General features: G+C 43.1%; 1 protein-coding gene across 3 annotated transcripts in view; it reads left to right on the top strand.

Annotated features, from left to right (window-relative positions):
* The window catches only part of ACVR1 (activin A receptor type 1), a 133,343-nt gene that overhangs the window by 86,336 nt on the left and 25,324 nt on the right, over positions 1-21,683 (top strand). For all 3 annotated transcript variants that reach the window (XM_089659729.1, XM_089659727.1, XM_089659728.1), the window contains 2 exons: positions 1,069-1,286; positions 14,134-14,233. In XM_089659729.1, the coding sequence (XP_089515855.1) occupies positions 1,069-1,286; positions 14,134-14,233 (318 nt within the window). The remainder of the gene's footprint in view (positions 1-1,068; positions 1,287-14,133; positions 14,234-21,683) is intronic.

Here is a 21,683-nt window from a genome sequence, read left to right as displayed (position 1 = left end):
GTCCCCAATGCTATCCTATCTGAACTCCCAAACAGGGACATATAGAGTTTTATGTGTACAGCAAAGTACCAAAAGCCAGACTGGCTTAGGGCAGCTGGAAGACCTCCAGCTTGTGTCTGTACCAAATCCAGCAAAACAATGTCCCCTCAATTTATCACTAGCAATTGGGAAGGTGCATGTGGGTAGGGTAGACATATAGGCAGTCTTGGTACTGTCTCACATTCATAGTTGTAGGATGGAGCAGATGTTTAGATGAAGCACTAAACCACCAAAATAAAGAACTCTAGCCTTATAGAAAGGGTGTTTCAGTTTTCAGGATAGAGCACCCTTATATTATTGGGGATACAGATGGATCGAACTGCATAAGCAAAAAATGAAATGCATAGCTCATTATAACCTTTTTTTAATTATTATTATTTTAAAGTGCAAGTCCAAGCAGAAGTGTTATTTCAGTTGGAGGTGAAATTTGGTGGACAGTGTTTCCCTGCTGTCTTCTTGCATATCTTGGGGACTTTGATAGGATCACCCTACCATAGCTCCTGGTTCTGTGGACCATTGCCCACACCAGGGTGTGTTCCCACTTACGTGTTGTATGGTCTACAATGGACAAGAATATCATGTTCACAGACCTGGGAATTCCAGCACAATGATCTTATTACCAGAAGCCCTGGTAATAAGGAAAAATAAAAAAGTAGAGGATTCAATGTGTTTAGATCTATCAGAAAATTCTGTTTTGGGTGCACTGACCCTTTAAATACTTATCAGTTGTGAAAAGTGTGTAGGCAGATAGAGCTGTGGTTTAGACGCCAGCGTCTGAGTGTAGAAGAGACATATTCTTGCAATAAAGTTATTAAATATTTTAGCATACAGTAAACAGCAACGACACAAGCATTGGCTTGATAATTGCGGTAGCTGAGCATAGGTGAAATCGCATTCTCCATTAAAGGGCGCACTCTCCTCCTCTCGCTGTCTCTGAAGATGTTTGTAATATTAGTGCTTTGTTTTTTTTTTCATTACATAGATTTTTTTTCAAAACGAGATTTTTACACGTCTTGTGTTCTTCTCTAGGGAGGACTCTACCCGGCGAGGTGTTAAATTACAGCGTGGAGACTCTGGCTATATTTGTCCTGGCCCCCGTCATCGTGTTAATAGTTCTTTCTGTTGTGGCCCTCCTGGTCTTCCGGAAAATCCAGCAGCGTCACATGGAGAGGTTGAGTACGAGAGACGCAGAGTATGGTACCATTGACGGCCTGATTGCATCAAACGTTGGAGACAGTACCCTTGCGGTAAGCTAGATGCTAAAAAGGCAGGTTATGTCAGACATCAGAAGCTAAAATACGCATGAACACAATGCAAAAACTACTTGTGTTTTACATTTTGACTGGTGATTCGGCTAGATGTGGTGGTTGCATTAGTGTTCTTTTCTTAGGCTTTGTTCCCCTCTCTTTTCACCTGGTGACCTGGCCAGTAACATACCTCCTATATTAACAGTGCTCTCACTCTGAATGAAGAAGCACAGAGGGCAGAACAGACAGCAGCATTGACAATCTAGGGAAAGGGGGGTGTTAGATGAACTGGCAGATTTAGATACAGTAACAAATTGAAGCCAGCTAACACTTTATAGGAACTTAAAGCAAATAGTTTTTCTCCTTTACATAAATAAAAGTTGATCATTGTAAGCATCCCTGTCAGTGGTAAATGGTTTGCCTCACCCCTGTAACTGCTACATCGGCAAGAGTGCTTGTTCTTTTGAAAAGCAACAGACTTACTGGCTGGATCAACAGATGAAAATAGAAGAAAGAGAGCCTAAAAAAAGAAAAAGAATGCAGCCATAACATCTAAAAAATGGTAAGCTGTAATATAACAAATGTTTGCTTTTGGGTTTAATACTGCCTTAAATGTGGCATGTTCCACTTTCACCCATTGCACACCAACACAGCCTGTTAGCAATAACTGGGCTTACTGGAAATAATGGATTTTAGCTTGTCATTGCATTTCATTACAATGGTTGAACTGGATGGACTTTTGTCTTTTTTCAGCCAGACTAACTATGTAATGCAGCTCAATGCACATGGTTTGGATGGACCCTGAACAAGAAGTGAGTGCTTTGCCAAATGCTGTTATGTGTTGGGCCATTCCATTGTATGCAGCTGGTGGAGTGCTCAGCTGAACTAAAGAACTTGTGCATGCTCCACCTTTTGCTTCTGTGTGTGTGTGAGGCTCCTCTAGCAGCCCATTCATATTTGATTACCTCAAACCGAAAGCTCTAGTTTATAAAGTGCTCTTTATGTGCAACGATAACCTGTCCTGGTGGGGCACCTTTTGCTGTGAACTAGGCAGAAAGCATTCAGACTTCTGCAGTGGGAGCTCAAGGTTGCCACACACTTCTTGTAATAGCAGAAACCTTAAAGAAGAATTCTGGGCAAAAAAATGTGTATCTTGCAGTAGGCCTGTGCCCACACTACATGGGCTAATTGCTTGTTTTTGTCTAGGGGCAATAAGAGCGGAGATATACTTACCTGATCTGCGATCCTCCGAGCGCAAGACTGGTCGCTGCCACTTCTGCTCCCCTGCACGCTGGGAGTTTTGTGAATGAATTGTTCCTGACTTCATCACGCCCCCAGGGCGGAGGCGTGGGGACGGCAGGAACAGTCCACTGCTGGATGTGGGGGAGCACTGTTTTGGAACGCTCAAAGATCTGGTTAAGTATAGCCTTTTGGGGAGCCCCCCTGGACAAAACGAGCAGTTAACTCATGCAGTGCGGGCACAGCCTCACTGCGTGAGACAAAAAAAATTTAACATGGCATTCTGCTGTAACTAAATGAGTTGCTTGGCTTTCTTAGGCTGACACAGGACTTCTACTGGCTTATAATGTTTTGTGGTTTTGTGCAATTTTAGAATGGTTTGTTGTCACCAGACCATTTATTGCAACATAAATATTCCTATTGGATTATATGTGCATTTAACACATTTTATGCAAGTTATTTACCTGTAAAAGCTGCCTTTGTGTAGACATCCAGAATCCCTGATACCGATGCTTGGCACCATCATCTTGGATGTGATGTCAGCAGTTCCAGTTGGCTTGGAGCTGTCGCTTAATGACACTCTAGTCTAGGGGTGTCAAACTGGTGGCCCTCAAGCTGTTGCGAACAGTGGTGTATTTAGGTTTTGTGATACCCTAGGCAACACAAAAATCGGCGCCCCCCACAGAGAGAGCCTGACATTGACCAACAACACCCCTGACTCCCACCCGAGAGAGCCTTCCACTACCACTGCCTCTCAAACACCAGCCACCATCCCACATGGCGAGAGAGAGAGAGACACTCGCCTTTACAGCTCCAGACATCCCTGGGAACAAGAGTCGGGCTGTGCATACACCATCATGAAACCTGCAACCTCTCTTGGAACCCACCAGGTCCCCCTGCCACGTGTGTCCCTTCTTCCGTCCCTTCTCCTGAAGGGCAGTGCTGCCCCTCTAAAAAAAAATGCCACCCCAGGCAAATGCCTTGGTTGCCTTGTGGTAAATACACCCCTGGTTGCAAAACTACAAGTCCCATCATGCCTCTATCTTTGGAAGTCATGCTTGTAACTGTCAATCCTGCAATGCCTCATGGGACTTGTAGTTTGGCAACAGCTGGAGGGCCGCCAGTTTGACACCTGTCCCCTATAGTATCCTTCTTCGCACTTTTCCCGGCAGCCACATTTAAAGGTTATGTAGTAAGGGGAGGGGCAGAAGAGCCAGGCCAGATCAGACGTTAGACACTCACAGAAGAGGAAGGCTATGACTTGCAAGAATGGAGGGGCTTTGCTAGGGAATTGGCATATCAAAATTTCAAACAAGTTTAAAGACATGCTGTAAAGGAATACAAATAATTTATGGAAAGAAAAAACACTGCAATTAAGCATTTAAAATATTTGCATTTTTGGTGCGTATACTAGCAGTTTTTAAGCTGGTGGCAGGTTTTCTTTAACTAATTGCCGACCGCAGATAGCCGAATGACTGCTGCACTGCGGCCGGCCAGTTCTGGGTGGACGTCATATGACGTCCTCCCAGAACGCGCTCTCCTGCGGGGCGCGCACCCGGCGATCTCCGTGATCGCTGTGTCCTACGGACACAGCTGATCACGTGACGTGGTAAAAGGCCAATCACAGCGGTCTTTTACCACGTGATCAGCCGTGTCCAATGACACGCTGATCACAGGGAAAATGCAAATACCGGTTCTCGGCTGCACTTTCCTCACGCTGTCAGATCGTGAGGAAAGTACTGCCGAAAACCGGCAGTTGTCAGAGCGGGGATCGGCACCGCTCATCAGGGTCACTAATCACCAGTGCCCTGATGATCGGTGCCCAGCAGTGCCACACACAAGTTCTGCCCACCTGTGCCCAGCAGTGCACCCACCTGTGCCACCCAGCAGTGTCACCACCTGTGCCCAGAAGTGCCACCTACCTGTGCCCAGTAGTGCCACCCACCTGTGCCCACCCACCTGTACCCATCAGTGCTGCCAGTCAGTGCCACCAGTCAGTGCCCAGCGGTTGTGCCAGTCAGTGGCCAGCAGTGCCGCCAGTCAGTGCCCAGCAGTGATCTCAGTTAGTGCCACCTATCAGTGCTGTCTATCAGTACCCATTATCAGTGCCACCAGTCAGTGCCGCATATCAGTGCCACCTATCTGTGCCACCTTATCAGTGCTGCCTATCCGTGCCACCTCATTAGTGCCGCCTATCAGTGCCCTTCAGTGCTGCCTATCAGTGCCCATCAGTGCTGCCTCATCAACGCACATCAGTGAAGGAGAAAAATTACCTGTTTGAAAAATTTTATAATAGAAACAAAAAAACTTTTTTTTTTTTTTTTACAAAATGTTTTGCACTTTTTTTGCTTATAGCACAAAAAGTAAAGTGCCCAGCAGCGATTAAATACCACCAAAAGAAAGCTCTATTTGTGAGAAAAAAATGATAAAAATTTCATATGGGTACAATCTTGCATGACCGCGCAATTGTCAATCAAAGTGCGACAGTGCTGAAAGCTGGAAATTGGCCTGGTAAATAAGGGGGTATAAGTGCCCGGTAGGCAAGTGGTTAAACAGAAAATATTGAATTTCATAGGGTGGGCACAATGTTGGCTGGCATAGCCAGTAGAGCAATTCAAATACCTGATTGGTCAGGGTACCAAGCAATTCCCCACCAATCAAGTGCTCACAGAATTTCCACTTTTAACTGAGTACAGGAATCCTCTTTAAATATATAAATATATTTAAATATATATAAAAACACGCCAGACATTCCGCTTTTATGTATGACAAGCATTTGGCACGAGCGGGCGATTTCCAGGCCACATCTTGCCTCCTGTGTAGTGTCGCAGCCTTTAGCTGTCCTATGAGCTTCCTAATCTATTTTCACACACAGTTGGCCATTCCTCATGGTCTGTTGAACTGTAAGCTCATTAAAGTAGGTGTTGGCTGCACTCACTGTGCATAAACCCGGGGAGAGACATTTACTAGTCTGCTGGAACCTACTTATGAACGCAGGACTTATTAAACCGTGAAGCAACACTTACATTTGCATGATTCTCAGCCTGGCTCACCCTCCTATAAAGATGTATTTAATAACTTGTAGAGCAATGACGTTCAGTAACTATGGCCTGTAAGGCATCCCTCTGCTACCCTGTCTACCCACCTATCTTCCCAAAGTCTGTTACCACAACCTTTCATTTTCCTGATATGTGCCTGCTGTACCATGCACTTTTATGAAAAAGTACCCTGTGCTCTTTATATTGCTTGCTTTGTGTGGGATTCCTGGTGATCTGCCAGCCCCCCATTTTCCTGTTTCATACTGACCAGCTAGGTATGAGAGCACATCTATCCTAACGTGGTCCGTTTTCTTCCTTGGGATCACAGCCTGCCTGGCCTCCAGTAGTCAGACTTGTGCTGATCTGCTCCCCTGCAGTCTCCACCCTGACCTCTCTAAGCCCCTTTTGCAGCTGAGAACAGAGATCATGTGATCGCTCATTTAAAAAAAAAAAAAAAGTATAATTTTTTTTTAAATGCACAATTATTTTGCCTTTCATTTCTATTTTAACCTGATGGCTTGTTTTTTAAGGTAGGATTTCACATGTACTATAAGATGGTTGTAAAGGCAGAAGGTTTTTTACTTCTATGGATTTTATGCATGAAGGTAAAAAGCCTTCTGAGTGCAGCCATTGGCTCACACTGCTGTCCATCACAGCCAGTGAGGAGGGAATGTGGGAGGGGGGGAGGGGCTGAGCCACGCTCTGTCAGTCTTATGGAGAGACACAGGCAATTCGGGAGTGAGCACGTATGAGTGCCCCCACAGCAAGCAGCTTGCACTGGGGGCACTCGGTGGGGAGGAGGAGCGCCTGCAGGGGACCCAAGAAGAGGACCAGGGCTACTTTGTGCAAACCATTGCACAGAGCAGATAAGTTTGACATGTTTGTTATTTTAAAAAAATGTACCCTTAATCTCACTTTATAAGCCATTTTTTACAGCGATTCCCTGCCACCAAAAATCGCTTATGCCAGTGATTAACAACAAATTGTAGCTAGTAAAATAATTGATATAGTTGCCAAAAAAATGATTTTCCACATGCAACTTCATTACATACTCTGCTACAGATCGCTCTCATTTTGTTGATTTTGTAGCTAAGCCATATAGGCGATTGCAGAGCGATTGTCTTTGGCACTCTTGTCACCGACATGATATGCTGGACTAACCTAATTACTGAGCAACAAATTGCTGTAAAATTTAAATTTTTGGGGATTTTGCTGTGAATAAATCGCCCTTCTGACATGGCGTGAAAACCCCCATGGAGACTGGTCATGTGATTTGTGCAGAAGATGATTGGAAATCAGACCAACAAACCTGACTAGGGTTAGTCTTTCTCTCTTACTGGCAGGATGTGGAATCCCTGTGGTTTTTTGAAGTGAAGATAGTTTTGGTTTGTTTTTTTTTACTATTGTTAACTTCTTATTTCAGGTACTTATATAGTGCCGTCAATTTACGCAGCGCTTTACACACACACACACACACATACATACATACAGTTGTGTTCAAAATAATAGCAGTGTGTTGAAAAAAGTGAATAAAGCTCCAAATCCTTCTAATAGCTTTTATTTCCATACACACAAATGCATTGGGAACACTACACATTCTATTCCAAATCAAAACATGAAGACAAATATATCAAATTTATGTTGTTCCTCTAAAAAAAATTGAAGAAAAGTGAATATTAGACTGTTCAAAAAAAAAAATAGCAGTGTTTGTATTCTTCTTTACAAACTCAAACATTCACTATATAAACTGAAAAATGTTGGAAGATTTTGCTTTCCTTTGAATCACTTAATGAATATTTAGTTGTATAAGCACTGTTTCTGAGAACTGCTGTACATCTGTGTTGCATGGAGTCAACCAACTTCTGGCCCCTGTGAACAGGTATTCCAGCCCAGGATGATTGGACTACATTCCACAGTTCTTCTCGATTTCTTGGTTTTGCCTCAGAAACTGCATTTTTGATGTCACCCCACAAGTTTTCTATTGGATTAAGATCCGGGGATTGGGCTGGCCACTCCATAACGTCAATCTTGTTTGTCTGGAACCAAGATGTTGCACGTTTACTGGTGTTTTTGGGGTCGTTGTCTTGTTGGAACACCCATTTCAAGGGCATTTCCTCTTCAGCATAAGGCAGCATGACCTCTTCAAGTATTCTGATGTATTCAAACTGATCCATGATCCCTGGTATGCGATAAATAGGCCCAACACCGTAGTATGAGAAACATCCCCATATCATGATGCCTGCACCACCATGCTTCACTGTCTTCACAGTGTACTGTGGCTTGAATTCAGTGTTTGGGGGTCGTCTGACAAACTGTCTCCGGCCACTAGACCCAAAAAGAACAATCTTACTTTCATCAGTCCACAAAATGTTGCGCCATTTCTCTTTAGGCCAGTCAATGTGCTCTTTGGCAAATTGTAACCTCTTCAGCACATGTCTTTTTTTTCAACAGTGGGACTTTGCGGGGGCTTCTTGCAGATAGCTTGGCTTCACATAGGCGTCTTCTAATTGTAACAGTACTCACAGGGAACTTTACACCTTCTTTGATCTTGCTGGAGCTGATTGTTGGCTGAGTCCTTGCCATTTTGGCTATTCTATCCATTCGAATGGTAGTTTTGCGCTTTCTTCCACGTCTTTCAGGTTTTGGTTGCCATTTTAAAGCGTTTGCGATCATTTTAGCTGAGCAGCCTATCGTTTTCTACACTTCTTTATATATTTTCCCCTCTCCAATCAACTTTTTAATCAAGATACGCTGTTCTTCTGAACAATGTCTGGAATGACCCATTTTCCTCAGAATTTCTGAGAGAAATGCATTGCAACCAGCATGTTCAACATTTGCTGCCTTACTTCCTTAAATAAGAGCAATAATTGCCACCTGTTTTTCAAAGAATGAATGCCCTCACTAATAGAACTCCACACTGCTATTATTTTGAACATGCCCCTTTCAATTAGTGATTCAATTACACAGAATCAGCAGCATGCATGTCATGACTGTTGGGTCTGTTGGATTTCTATTACTCTACTACACCTGCTAGTAAATTATTTGCCATGTAGACATATCATTTCTACCAAAAACAGTGATTGATCAGGTTAGTGATGTCTGACTGCTAATATTTTAAACACAGCTGTGTATGTATATATATATATATATATATATATATATATATATATATATATATACCGTATTTGCCGGCGTATAAGACGACTGGGCGTATAAGACGACCCCCTACTTTTTCCTGTTAAAATATAGGGTTTGAACTATACTCGCTGTATAAGACTACCCCTCTTCCAACGCACACCAAATAAAAATGAAAAAACATCAGATTTTATTTCAATATGGTATGCTATTTCAGTATGGTATTCCAATGATGGGGTGCTATTCCTCCCACTGATACCAATGATGAGGCACTACTCCTCCCACTGACACCAATGATGGGGCACTATTTCATCCACTGACACCAATGATGGGGCACTATTCCTCCCACTGATACCAATGATGGGACACTATTCCTCCCACTGATACCAATGATGGTGCCCCATCATTAGTGTCAGTGTGTGAGGAATAGTGTCCCATCATTAGTGTCAGTGGGAGGAATAGTGCCCCATCATTAGTCAGTGGGAGGAATAGCGCCCCATCATTGGTATCAGTGGCAGGAATTGCGCCCCATCATTGGTGTCAGTGGGAGGAATAGCGCCCCATCATTGGTATCAGTGGAAGGAATAGTACCCCATCGTTGGTATCAGTGGCGGGAAAAGTGCCCCATCATTGGTATCAGTGGGGGGGGGGGGGAATAGTGCCCCATTGTTGGTGTCAGTGGGGGGGGGAATAGTGCCCCATTGTTGGTGTCAGTGGGGGGGGGTGAATAGTGCCCCATCGTTGGTGTCAGTGGGGAGGAGGAATAGTGCCCCATCGTTGGTGTCAGTGGGGGAGGAACAGTGCCTCATCATTGGTGTCAGTGGGGGGGAGGAATAGTGCCTCATCGTTGGTGTGAGTGGGGGAGGAATAGTGCCCCATCGTTGGTGTCAGTGGGGGAGGAACAGTGCCCCATCGTTAGTGTCAGTGGGGGAGAGGAATAGTGCCAAGAGTGTCACAGCATGGTGCTTCTGCACACTTACTGGCCGCTCCCTCACTCGATTTTCACGGGGCCGCTCGGCTCCGCCTCCTCGCCGGTGATTGGTCGCCTGTGTACCTTTCCAGTGCTGGCGCCCAATCACCGGTGAGGAGGCGGAGCCGAGCGGCCGCACGACCATCGAGCGGCCGAACTGAAAGAAGGAGCAGCGGCGCTTCCAGGACCGGATCGTCGTAGGACCGGGACCGGGGCCAGGTAAGGTATAGCAGCCCCCTGCCCGCCCCTGTACTTAGTGTCCCTTCCATCAACGAAAAAGTGCCGCCCTGACACCCGCTCGCCGTATACCGGCGTATAAGACGACCCCCGACTTTTCAGAAGATTTTCATGGGTTAAAAAGTCATCTTTTACGCCGGCAAATACGGTGTGTATATATATATATATATACATACATTCACATCAGTCCCTAACCCTCAAGGGGCGTACAATCTAAGGTCCCTAACTCACATACATACATACATACATGCATATACTAGGGCCAATTTAGACAGGATCCAATTAACCTACCAGCATGTCTTTGGAGTGTGCGAGGAAACTGGATTACCCGAAGGAAACCCATGCAGGCACAGGGAGAACATGCAAACTCCAGGCAGGTGGTGCCGTGGTTGGGATTCGAACCAACGACTTTAATACTGCCAGGCGGAAGTGATAACCAACTTCTCTTAAGTTGACTGATCAAATTTCGTATGCCTGCTGAATCAACCAAAATTTGAGCTACAGGTGACCCTTTTGGCAACACCTGCCTCAACAAAAATCAGTCTGAAAAACTGAAGTAGCCAGGTAGAAATTGTTGGCTGAACAGCAACTGTATCCAATCATACAGCCACCTTTTGGGTATGTAAGCAGCCACAGGTACAGCTGCTGTCTGAATGCATTAGCCAGCAGTGCAGATTCCTCCATCCACGCCGTGTAGCATGGGTGGAGGAATATATTGATTTTCTCTCATTCAACTCCTGGGCTAAACAAGAGAAATCTAGCAGTGTATGATTAGATTAATTGGCAGGCAGCGAGTTGCATGACAATAGGTATTTGTTTACCATAGGGTCTTTATTAGGGCCAACATCCATAAGTGCACAAATCATTCCCTTTTCACTGTATAGTTAGATTTCTATGGTTCAGCCCCGCCTAATGAACAAGACAAATCAATCGATTCCCCGATCTGCACTAAACGGCATGGATGGAGGAATCTCCCCTTCCGCTTATTATATTCTGACAGCCGCAGGGCTTGCCATTGTCTAAATACCTAAACAGTAACTACATCTGATTTAAAAATGTCTTCTATTTTCCGTATTTGCCTTGATTACTATGTAGCCGGTATTAACATCTCCTTTTATGCGGTTCTCTAAGAACAGTAAAGTGGAGAAGGATTTTGCTGGATGTTTGCCAGCATTGCAGATGAAGGACATAAAGTGCTGCCACCTGGTGGTGTATTTTGGTTCCTGGAAATCGTAGATTAGTAAACATTAAACAAGAACCGTACATTATCAGCTGGATTCACTAAAGAAATGGAAGCAGGACATGGTCTTAATGAAAAACTGTTGGGATACAAAAATGAAGTATTGCCGACCTAACCGAAATGGACAGGGTTTGTTTTTTTTTTTGTTTTGTTTTTTTTTTAATATATATACCCAGTAACGTAAAATAACCTTTATTGAAAGTGTGTGTGAATGTATATGTATGTGTGTGTATATATTTTTATTTATTCCAGGTACATATAGCGCCTCAATGTACGCAGCGCTTTACATATATATTATACATTCACATCAGTTCCTAACCCTCAAGGGGTGTACAATCTAAAGTCCCTAACTTACATTCATATATATACTAGGGCCAATTTAGACGGGATCCAATTGACCTACCAGCATGTCTTTGGAGTGTGGGAGGAAACCAGAGTACCTGGCGGAAACCCACGCAGGCACAGGGAGAACATGCAAACTCTAGGCAGGTGGTGCCATGGCTGGGATTCGAACCAACGACCCTATTACTGCCAGGCGGAAGTGCTAACCATTTAGCCACTGTGCTGCCACATATATATATATATATATATATGTATGTATGTATATATATATATATATATATATATATATATATGTATATGTATGTGTAAGCTGCACAATAATTTAAAGGATACGTTCACCTTTTGACAACAAATAATGCACATTTTATGCACACGCGCATATAGACGTAAACATTTGCATGTCTATACAGGTAGACCCTGGGTTACGTTACTAATTGGTTACTAATGGATAAGTTCACTTTAATAATATAAATAATAAATGCACATTTTTTGCAGGTAGAATCCTAACCCTCTTGTATTGTTGCTGTATTGTCTCCTTTATATCGTAAAGCGCTGAGAAAACTGTAGGCACTATATAAATCCTGTATAATAATAATGTGCATTTATTTTTTTTTTTTTTTTTGTTGCAGGAGCCTGGAAAGCATTGCACTAGAGATCAGCAGATCGCTGGTGACATGCAGGACTCCTGCAGACCTGGCAGTATAACTGCTTGCCCGTACATTCCATACAAGCAAGCCGATACACTGTGATAGGAGGAAACGCTGAACTACCACAGCACTCTCAGTGCCATGGTAGTTTGTTGAGAACTGTAAGCTGACAGTTGCTAAGGAATGCAGTGAATGAGTGACACAGCTGGATGGGCAGAGCTGGCATAGCCACTTTTTTTTTTTTTTAAATTTTGTCAGCGGAAGAAGATCCCCCGCTAGCTGTGGGAGCGGGGTTGGACTTTTCATAAAATGTTACACCTTAAATATGGGTGTAACATGACATAAAAGGTGACCTTATCCTTTAAAAAAAAGAAAAACTATCAGCACCTTTTTTTTTTTTTCGAACGACGAAATGCCGAGAACCCTATTTATCTGTGTATAACCCAATATATTGGTGTATCACTAATGGATACTCAATCCATGGTTATGCATTACGTTGGACAGACACCAGCAACACAAGGCACCATGGCCACTACATGCAGCGGGGTCCGGAGGGGTGGCCAGGATACTTGGAGTTCACTTTTTAATTTTTCATGAAAAAGTGAACTTGCCCTTCAAGCGGTATTAAACCCAAAAGCAAACATTTTTTATAATGCAGCTTACCACTTCTTAGATGTGATGGCTGCATCAGTTTTACCTTTCAGGCTTGATTTCTTTTATTTACACCTGGATATCCAACCAGAAAGTCTGTTTTTGAAAGAACATGCTGTCTTCCAGATGTATCAGTTTACAGGTATGAGACAAAACCATTCAACACTAGCAGGGGAGCTTACAATGGTCAGCTTTTATTAATGTAAAACATTTATCCCAAAAAGAAAAAAAAAGGTTGCTCTAACTGCTTATCAAGTGTTGGCTGGAATTTGGTCTCAATTTGTTAGTGTTTTTAAATTCGCTAACACTCCCCTCCCTCCAAACTGACAATTCTACTGTTCAAAGGTGCTCCCTGTGCTCCTTAATCCAGAGTGGGGTCACTCTAATACAGGAGGTGTGTTACTAGCCAGATAACCAGGTGAAAGCAGAGGGGAAAAAATCCTTAGAAAAGAAAATTAATGCAGCCATCACATCCAATGATTGGTAATCTGCAATGTAATACATTTTTAGTTTTGGGTTTAGTACTGCTTTAACAGTATTCCTCAAAGGAATTGAATCCACTTTGTGTTCACCAAATGCTTCTATGAGCCCAGATATTACCTTGTAAATGTAGCACTGACATCATGCCTCTGCTGCATCATGGCTGAGCTGTGGGAGGGACTCAGCAGGTGCTTCCTCTACAGCACGGGTGTCAAACTGGCGGCCGTCCAGCTGTTTCCAAACTACAAGTCCCATGAGGCATTGCAATACTGACAGTTACAAGCATGACTCCCAAAGGCAGAGGCATGATGGGACTTGTAGTTTCACAACAGCTGGAGGGCCGCCAGTTTGACACCCCTGCTCTACAGACTGCTTGCAGAAAGGTGATATTAGACAATATTTTCTTGTCCCCTATTTTCAGCTTTGACAGATGATGAATGCTTTTCCAATGCTGGTAAATGATGGTATGGCAAGTTTCCCTGACATTTTCACCATTTTTTGGTTAGCAATGTTTTTTCCATTTGCTTTTAAAGTCCTAAGATGGCTTCAGCCGCCAGTGAGTTTTCAGTGAACGCCTCCTTTATAAAGGTTTTGTAATCTCTGTTCCTATTTCTGTGTATGGATAGATATGCATGTAGATATAGTAATGGACTGATATAATATGGACCATCATGGTTGACTCGAGATCTGAATGGATCGACACATATGATCTGGTTACTTTTAAAGCACCATCTGAGATTCCGCATGCTGAAAATAGTTCAGTGACTGTTTTTTTTTTTTGTTTTTTGTTTTTTTTAAACCTGAATTTCTTATAACCTTGTATATGAACTCTTTGTGCTTATTGGTTTTGGTTTCTTGTCTTCCTCAGGATCTGCTGGATCACTCGTGCACGTCTGGCAGTGGATCCGGGCTGCCCTTCCTGGTACAGAGAACAGTGGCTCGCCAGATCACCCTGGCAGAGTGTGTTGGTCAGTATCCATTTTCACTGCTGTGAGCTGTGGAACCTTTTCACAAAATTGTAGTAAATGGCCATGTGTCTGATTTTGGTTCTTATGTCGGACATTAAAATATTATCTTTACTTGACATGGGGGACACAACTGACATCTTGATCCCTTTTTTATCATTATGGTACCTGTCTTGTGTAAATTAAGATACATTGAGTGAACTTGAACCTGTTGCTGCCCGTATAACATATATGTCCAGTGGCAAAAGGGTGGGCTCTAATGCCCACACACTGCATATATACCTCATTGGATGGCCAATGTTTATAACACTGAAAGCATGCTCACTGAGTGCTCCCAGTACACACAAACCGAGCCGTCAAAGACAGCTCTTGCTCCTTCATAGCAGTTGGTAGCTGGCAGGACCAGCTTCTGATCATGTGATCATGTAACAACCACTCACAGTATTAACGTGATCATCAATCCTCTGTGCAGCACTTTGTAATGATTACACTTCATGTAAGATATGAATGAAAATATTTGCAGCATGGGCCATAGATATCCTAAAGGTGTAGTAAGTCTAGCATCTAGCCCTGGTATCTGGACCTTTTCTGACCATTTTGATACCCTAAGCTAGATGGCTAGTATTTACATAAAATGCTTTAACCTCCCTAACGGTATTCCCGAATGTAGCTCGGGGTAAAATGTCTATACCAAAAGCGGTAACCCCGAGCTACACTCGGGCTTACCATGCAGCGCTGTATAGGGAGTCCCTGCAGCACTTACCTTGTCCTTGGCTCCCACGATGTGTCCCCTACAGCATCCCCGACCATCTCCTCTGTCTGATGCTGGCATCCGGCTCCTGTGTTCCGGTCCCTGTGACGTCGGGACGTACGGGCGCCACCGGCGGCGGCGGGAAATTTGAAAATTTTAAAAGTCATTTTTTTTCAAAATGATTTTACATAGTAAAACATTGCTGTTTCAACCCATTTCACATACATTTTGTCCCTAGTGCTCTGTCCTGTCCCCTGCCTGCATTTTGATTGTTCTTTCTGCCTGGAAACGTAGAAAAGTCCATGGTGTCCAAAAAGCGTCCCTTTACGTCAAAAGCGGGTTTAGATCAGCTAGAGAACAGCGATAGTAAATCAGAACCACTTGCAGAATTGAGTGATAAGGATTCGTGGAGAAATTCGTCATCAGACACTGAAAACAATTTTGCGACTTTGCTCAGCAATGTGCGAACTTGGCGCTATATTTCAAATTTCAGTGTTTTTGGTTTGATTATATTATTGAATTAAATGTATGATTTAGAATCTTGTTCAGACAGATTTCAGTGAGTTATTCCTAAAAATTACAGCCTACAATAAAAAAAACTACATATTTCCATGCAAAATAATGGTACCGCTTTCAGCACCAAAAATATGAAGGGAGGTTAATCAAACATCACACATCACCAGTGATGGACAAAGTAGCTAAAGGGCCCCTATGTGACAACCATTTTTTGGGCCCTCCTATTCAGCTGCCTAAGTAAAGACACCTATTCACAGGTTTATGGAAAGATGTAGGGGTTACTCTGTGTTCAGGATACTCCATGTTCTTGATGTCCATAATTTGCAACTGTGGTTAGTTGCCCTTGTCTTTTACTTCCTGTCAAAAGGCATCAAGAGGAGTTCCACATATCTCAGTGCTGATCTGGCAGGTAGTGATGGGAATTAAACACCACTTGGACAAAACAGTTGGGGCATGACAAAAAATGTCCTGATACATCTTATGTAAATGGATCCCCAAACTTGAGATACTCCTTGTACTGCTGGTGTACTCACCCCTGCACACTATTGCTACCATTAAGGTCCTCCATGGGGTGGATGGACGGCTTCGTCAAACACAGAGAGCCACATGCTGATTCAAAAACTGTGGTTCACCTGCTTGTTTTTAACCTTTCCCTTGTCTGAAAGCGCCCTTACTTTACAAAGTGTCGACCGGGGTTTTAGGGTCATGTGACCGCCATGATTGGCCATCATGGCGGTCACATGATTGGAAAAGGTCTCGACTGAAAGGGGAAATCGGGACCTTTCTGTGAGTCACGGACATATGTGCTGGGAGTGTGCAAATATGCGGCCGCTCGGTGTCAAGGCCCAGACACCGAGAGGCCGCATATCTGCGTGCGCTCGGCGTGAAGGGGTTAATCTCAGTATAAATACAGCTGTTTTGTGAATCCCTCAGAGGTATGTTAGAGAACATTAGTGAACAAATAGCATCATGAAGGCCAAGGAACACACCAGGCAGGTCAGGGATAAAGTTGTGGAGAAGTTTAAAGCAGAGTTGGTTTATAAAAAAAATCCCAAGCTTTGGACATCTCACAAAGCACTGTTCAGTCCATCATCTGAAAATGGAAAGAGTATGGCACAATTGCAAACCTACCAAGGCATGGACGTCAGAGCTACAGTGGAATGATTTATGTCAAAGCATATTGATGTGTTAGAATGGTCCAGTCAAAGTCCAGACCTAAGTCCAATTGAGAATCTGTGGCAAGATTTGAAAATTGCTGTTCACGGACGCTCTCCATCCAATCTGACAGAGCTTGAGCTATTTTGCAAAGAAGAATGGGCAACAATTTCACTCTCTAGATGTACAAAGCTGGTATAGACATCCCCAAAAAGACTTGCAGTTGTAATTGCAGCAAAAGGGGGTCCTACAAAGTATTGACTCGGGGGGGGGGGGCTGAATACAAATGCACGCCACACTTTTCAGATATTTATTTGTGAAAAATTTTGAAAACCATTTATCATTTTCCTTCCACTTTACAATTATGTGCCACTTTGTGTTGGTCTATCACATAAAATCCCAATAAAATACATTTACGTTTTTGGTTGTAACATGACAAAATGTTGAACATTTCAAGGGGCGTGAATACTTTTTCAAGGCATTGTATATTAAAATTCAACAGCTACAGTATTTTGTATTTACTGACTTTTTTTTTTTTTTTTTTCAAAAAGGCTGAAGAGCCTGTTTAAACTATCGCATAAAATTTCAGGCCAATATTTACCCAATGAGTCAGAACCACACTGGATCATGCCAGTTTTTTGGGGGTCTAAAACTGATACAACAGCTAGTGGCATCTTAGGTATTCTATGACTAGACGTGGGCCTTTTAGGAAGCCCTTTTTGTTTTTGACTCTTAAGTTGACCTGCATGTCTGATGTACCAGGAACACAAAGGCTGCATTATATGGCCTCAAGGGAAGAAGGTCACCCCTGGGAAGGCAAAGCTTAGTACAAAAGGTCTTGTGTATTCAGGTTTGTGTCACTGCTGTATACCTAGGAGGGTTTTCCCATTGTGTAAAGCACTGACATTTTAATGAGTGTCAGTTTAAAGCATTCTTGGCTGAATGTTTAGGATTTACCTACATGGAGTGATGATGTAAAATGCATTACCATTCAGTGCCTTCAGAAGTATGGGCTCCTGCCAGGAGATTCAATTTACAGTGTAGGGTCCCCATTAGAGCCGATTGTCTTTCAGCTGCTCCTATTAAAGTCTCCCTTCAGTTTTTGTTTCATGTGCAGATCAAGGCAGGCACACACAGCTGTGATAGCAGCAGCTTCAGACAACAAGTAAAACCAGCCAGTGAGCCCATACTACTGTCCAGCAAGTGCTGCAATTGTGCAAGAGTCAGAAAGGCATCTTGGTTTATAGTGGGTACACTTTATCCCTTCATTTATAAAGCGTGTCAAAATGTGAAATCAATTATTTCCTCATTGAATTTTAATTATTTCTAGCCTGCTCCTATTTACCTGAACAATTTTAAAGTATGCCCTGTGAATATGCACTGATGTGTCACACATTTCTCAGAGCCTGCCTTCTGAACTTCTGGGAAGCAGAGTCTACAGGAATTGCTGATTGCGGGCAGCAGGGTTCCTTAATTATGTACTGTAGTCCTTAGAAATAGAATGTAAACTAAATTAATAAGTATAGGAGAGGCTGCAAGGCATGCAGGGATTCCAGAAGTTGCAGAAAGAGATGGCCTACAGACAGGCAGAACTCACTACATGAAAAGAGACAGTACAGGACACAGGCTTGATACTCCTAGACCCTGGGTTATAGGCTGGTACCGTTAGGTGATGGGACCTCCTCTTCCTTAGTCCCCTTTCACGTGGGCAGACCGATTAGGTCCGTTTGTCCATTTTTCAGGCAGACCCGATCAGATAGTCCATTGTTTTTAATGGGGAGATGAATGTAAATGGACATTTACACCCACCTACATCTGATCTGCTAAAAACAAACAATGGGGGATCCAGTCCCCATCCATGTAATGGATCGGATGTAGATTAACAGGTGGTCAGTTTACTTCTGACCCCCTCCTAGAGAACAGTGGGCTGTGTCCATGTCTGTTTTGCACAAGCAGAGCAGACACGGACCTGTCATCTGTCTGTTCAGCGAGAATCAGTGGACAGATCCCCCACTAAGCAGGCGGATACGTTTACCGATGTCTGCCTGTGTGAAAGGGGCCTAATGCAGAAATCATTCTTGGCCTAAAATAGAATTCGATAAACCTAACTAGTCTCCCTCCCCCCTACTAACCTATGCTGACTAACCTATGTAAGAAAGAAGTGTATACTTACCTATTTACAGTGGCAGTCCTAAGGTCATTGGTTCAAATCCCAGCCATGGCACCACCTGCCTGGAGTTTGCATGTTCTCCCTGTGCCTGCGTGGGTTTCCTTCGGGTATTCCGGTTTCTTCCCATGCTCCAAAGACATGTTGGTAGGTTAATTGGCTCCTGTCTAAATTGGCCCTTGTATATGTATGAATGTAATTTAGAGACCTTAGACTGTACACCCCTTGAGGGTTAGGGGCCGATATATATATATATATATATATATATATATATATATATATATATATATATTTAGCGCTGCGTAAATTGACAGTGCTATATAAGTACCTGAAATAAATAAATACATTCTCAGCCCATTCCAGTCCAGTCATGTGATCCGGCTTCCCTGCATCAGTTGTAGTTTCAGGAAAGAATCTCTGACAACAGATGGACCATAGTCACTTATGGGTGTTGTCACTGCTGCAGGCTTTACCAGTGTTGTCTTTACTTTAATGGTGTTGTCATTGCCCAACCAGCCAATCAAGAAGCCTGAAAACCTGGCACCTGGACGTATCCAGGGATGAGAGGACAGTGCCCTGTGAGGGATTTAAAGTAGTTTTAAAGCCAGAAGGTTTTTCACATTACTGCATTCTATGGGCAGCCATCTTGTTGCTCACCGCAAGCTGCCACCTACTGCCCGGCGCACCTGTCAACAATCCCACATCACTGCATGGCCAATTAACCCTTCCCTATGCTATCCAAAACTTAAAAATATTTTTTTGTCCTGGACACTTAAAAAAAATAAATAAAAAAATGTACCTGTTCCAACTTGCATACAAATTCAACTTAAAGGATAAGTTCACCTTTCATACCATGTTACACCCATATTCAGGGTGTAACATATAGCATGTTATAATCAGACCGGTCCCCGCTCCCCCCCTTTGACAGCTAGCGTCAACATCTTCTCCCCCCTCGCTAGCTGTCAAATTTGTAAAAAACATGGCAGGGCGGGACTTCGCCCTCCTGGCCACGTCACTCATTCATGGTGTTCTGTGAATGAGAAGCTACAAGTCCCAACAGCATTAGCAGCTGTCAGCTTGTAGTTCTCAATAAACTACCATGGCGCTATGATAGTTTATTGAATCTTCCTATCAGTATATCTGCTTGCTCGTACATCCCGTATTGGCAAGCGGAAAAACTGACAGGTCTGCAGGAGACCTGCATGGCACCAGCGATCGCCTGATGATTTACAAGCTCCTGCAACAAAACAACTGCACATTTTTTTTACCTGCAAAAAAAAAAGTGCATTTATTATTTATATTATTAAAGTGAACTTATCCTTTAGGAAAAAAACCTACAGAACCTATCTTGTTCATAACCCGGGGTCTACCTGTGTAGGCATACAAATGTCTACGCCTATATGCATGTGTACGCAAGGTTTTTTAAGGAACAGTTTACTCAGGCTCTATCAATAAAATTCTGAGCATAAACATCAGTAAATTCTTACATCTGTGTGCAAGAGGCCTAACAGTGAACCTTTAGCTACAAGAAACCTATGTAGTGGCATAAGCAGCAGTTGCTGCAGAATGTCTAGCCTAGCACTGATGATAGAAAGCTTGAGCGCAAGACATTGTATTATGGAAGGGGGAGGGGGGTCTAGTCACCACCACTAGTAGGAATTGGGGTGACACTTCTTGCTGCAGATATATTCTGTCATCTACCTCCTTCTGCCGTTAGCTTTGTTGTATTCTTTAAGCCACAGGTTTGCTTTAATCAGTGTCAGACAATGCATCCAGCATCCTCCCATCCTCATTCCTTCTCTGTCCTCTTTCTACTGAATGCCTTATTGATCATTGTACAAAACCAGAAAGTGTGAATTGAAAACTGATCAAAAACAAAATAATGGGCTGTAGATTTTTTTAAATATCTGCTTTCCTTGTCTACAATATGAAAAAAAAATGAACCACCTGTTGTATTTTTAGAATAGGAAGAAAAAAAGCTCGGAATGAAGACGCAAAGCCACATAAATTGGCAAAAATGTGGACCCAGATTGTTTCCTTTTTTATTTTTTAACAAAATCAGATATTAATCAGATCCCTTCCTCATGCACTGTATACCCAGTGGCAGATTATATTAATGGTAGGCAGCTGCTGGGGGGCCCCTGACCCTATGGGGGGCGGCGGTGGAGATGCTAAAAAGGTTTTGGATATAAGTACTGTTTATACTAAGTCAATTTCAGCTTTACAAGTCTTAAGTAAGCTATACACGGTTTAAAGTAAAATTCCGGGATTTTATGAACTTTGCTTAAAAATGCTCCCTCTCCCCTCTTGACACCTATACTAACTACTGTAGTAAAGAACAAAAAACCGAGCGCACCAACCTTGCGCATTACCTCAATAGGCAATTAATAAATTTATTGATAAGAAATATGCTCACAAGAGATAGAAAAGGCATGTAACAACGAAACACTGGGTTAGGAGATACGTGCAAATCCCATCAGAAAGGGAGATAATCTCTTGGTCAAGTTGACGTGTTTCGAAGGGGGAGGGGCCTTCTTCCTCAGCTGTATTGAGGTAATGCGCAAGGTTGGTGCGCTCTGTTTTTTTGTTCTTCACTACATTTGGTATCGGGCTTCCCCAGCTTTGTGTTTGAGCCGCACAACCTTTGATCAGTGTTGGATGAACATTATACTTCCATTGTATTATCATATTGTTCGATTGGCCTTTCTCTGATCTGGGTCTCTGAGTGCAGGAGGTGTTGGATTTGTACATATACTAACTAACCTTTTAGAAAAAAACTAAAGATGTCTATGATTGCCTATTTTCAAGCTGCTCATGTCTGGTCACATGATCAACTTGCCTGTGTCAGGCAGCGAAGAGGAGAT

This window comes from Staurois parvus, unplaced genomic scaffold (assembly GCF_062004578.1).
Source record: "Staurois parvus isolate SC_StPar_1 unplaced genomic scaffold, SC_StPar_1.0 ptg000031l, whole genome shotgun sequence".
Taxonomy (NCBI): domain Eukaryota; kingdom Metazoa; phylum Chordata; class Amphibia; order Anura; family Ranidae; genus Staurois; species Staurois parvus.
This window is presented reverse-complemented; position numbering and strand designations above follow the sequence as displayed.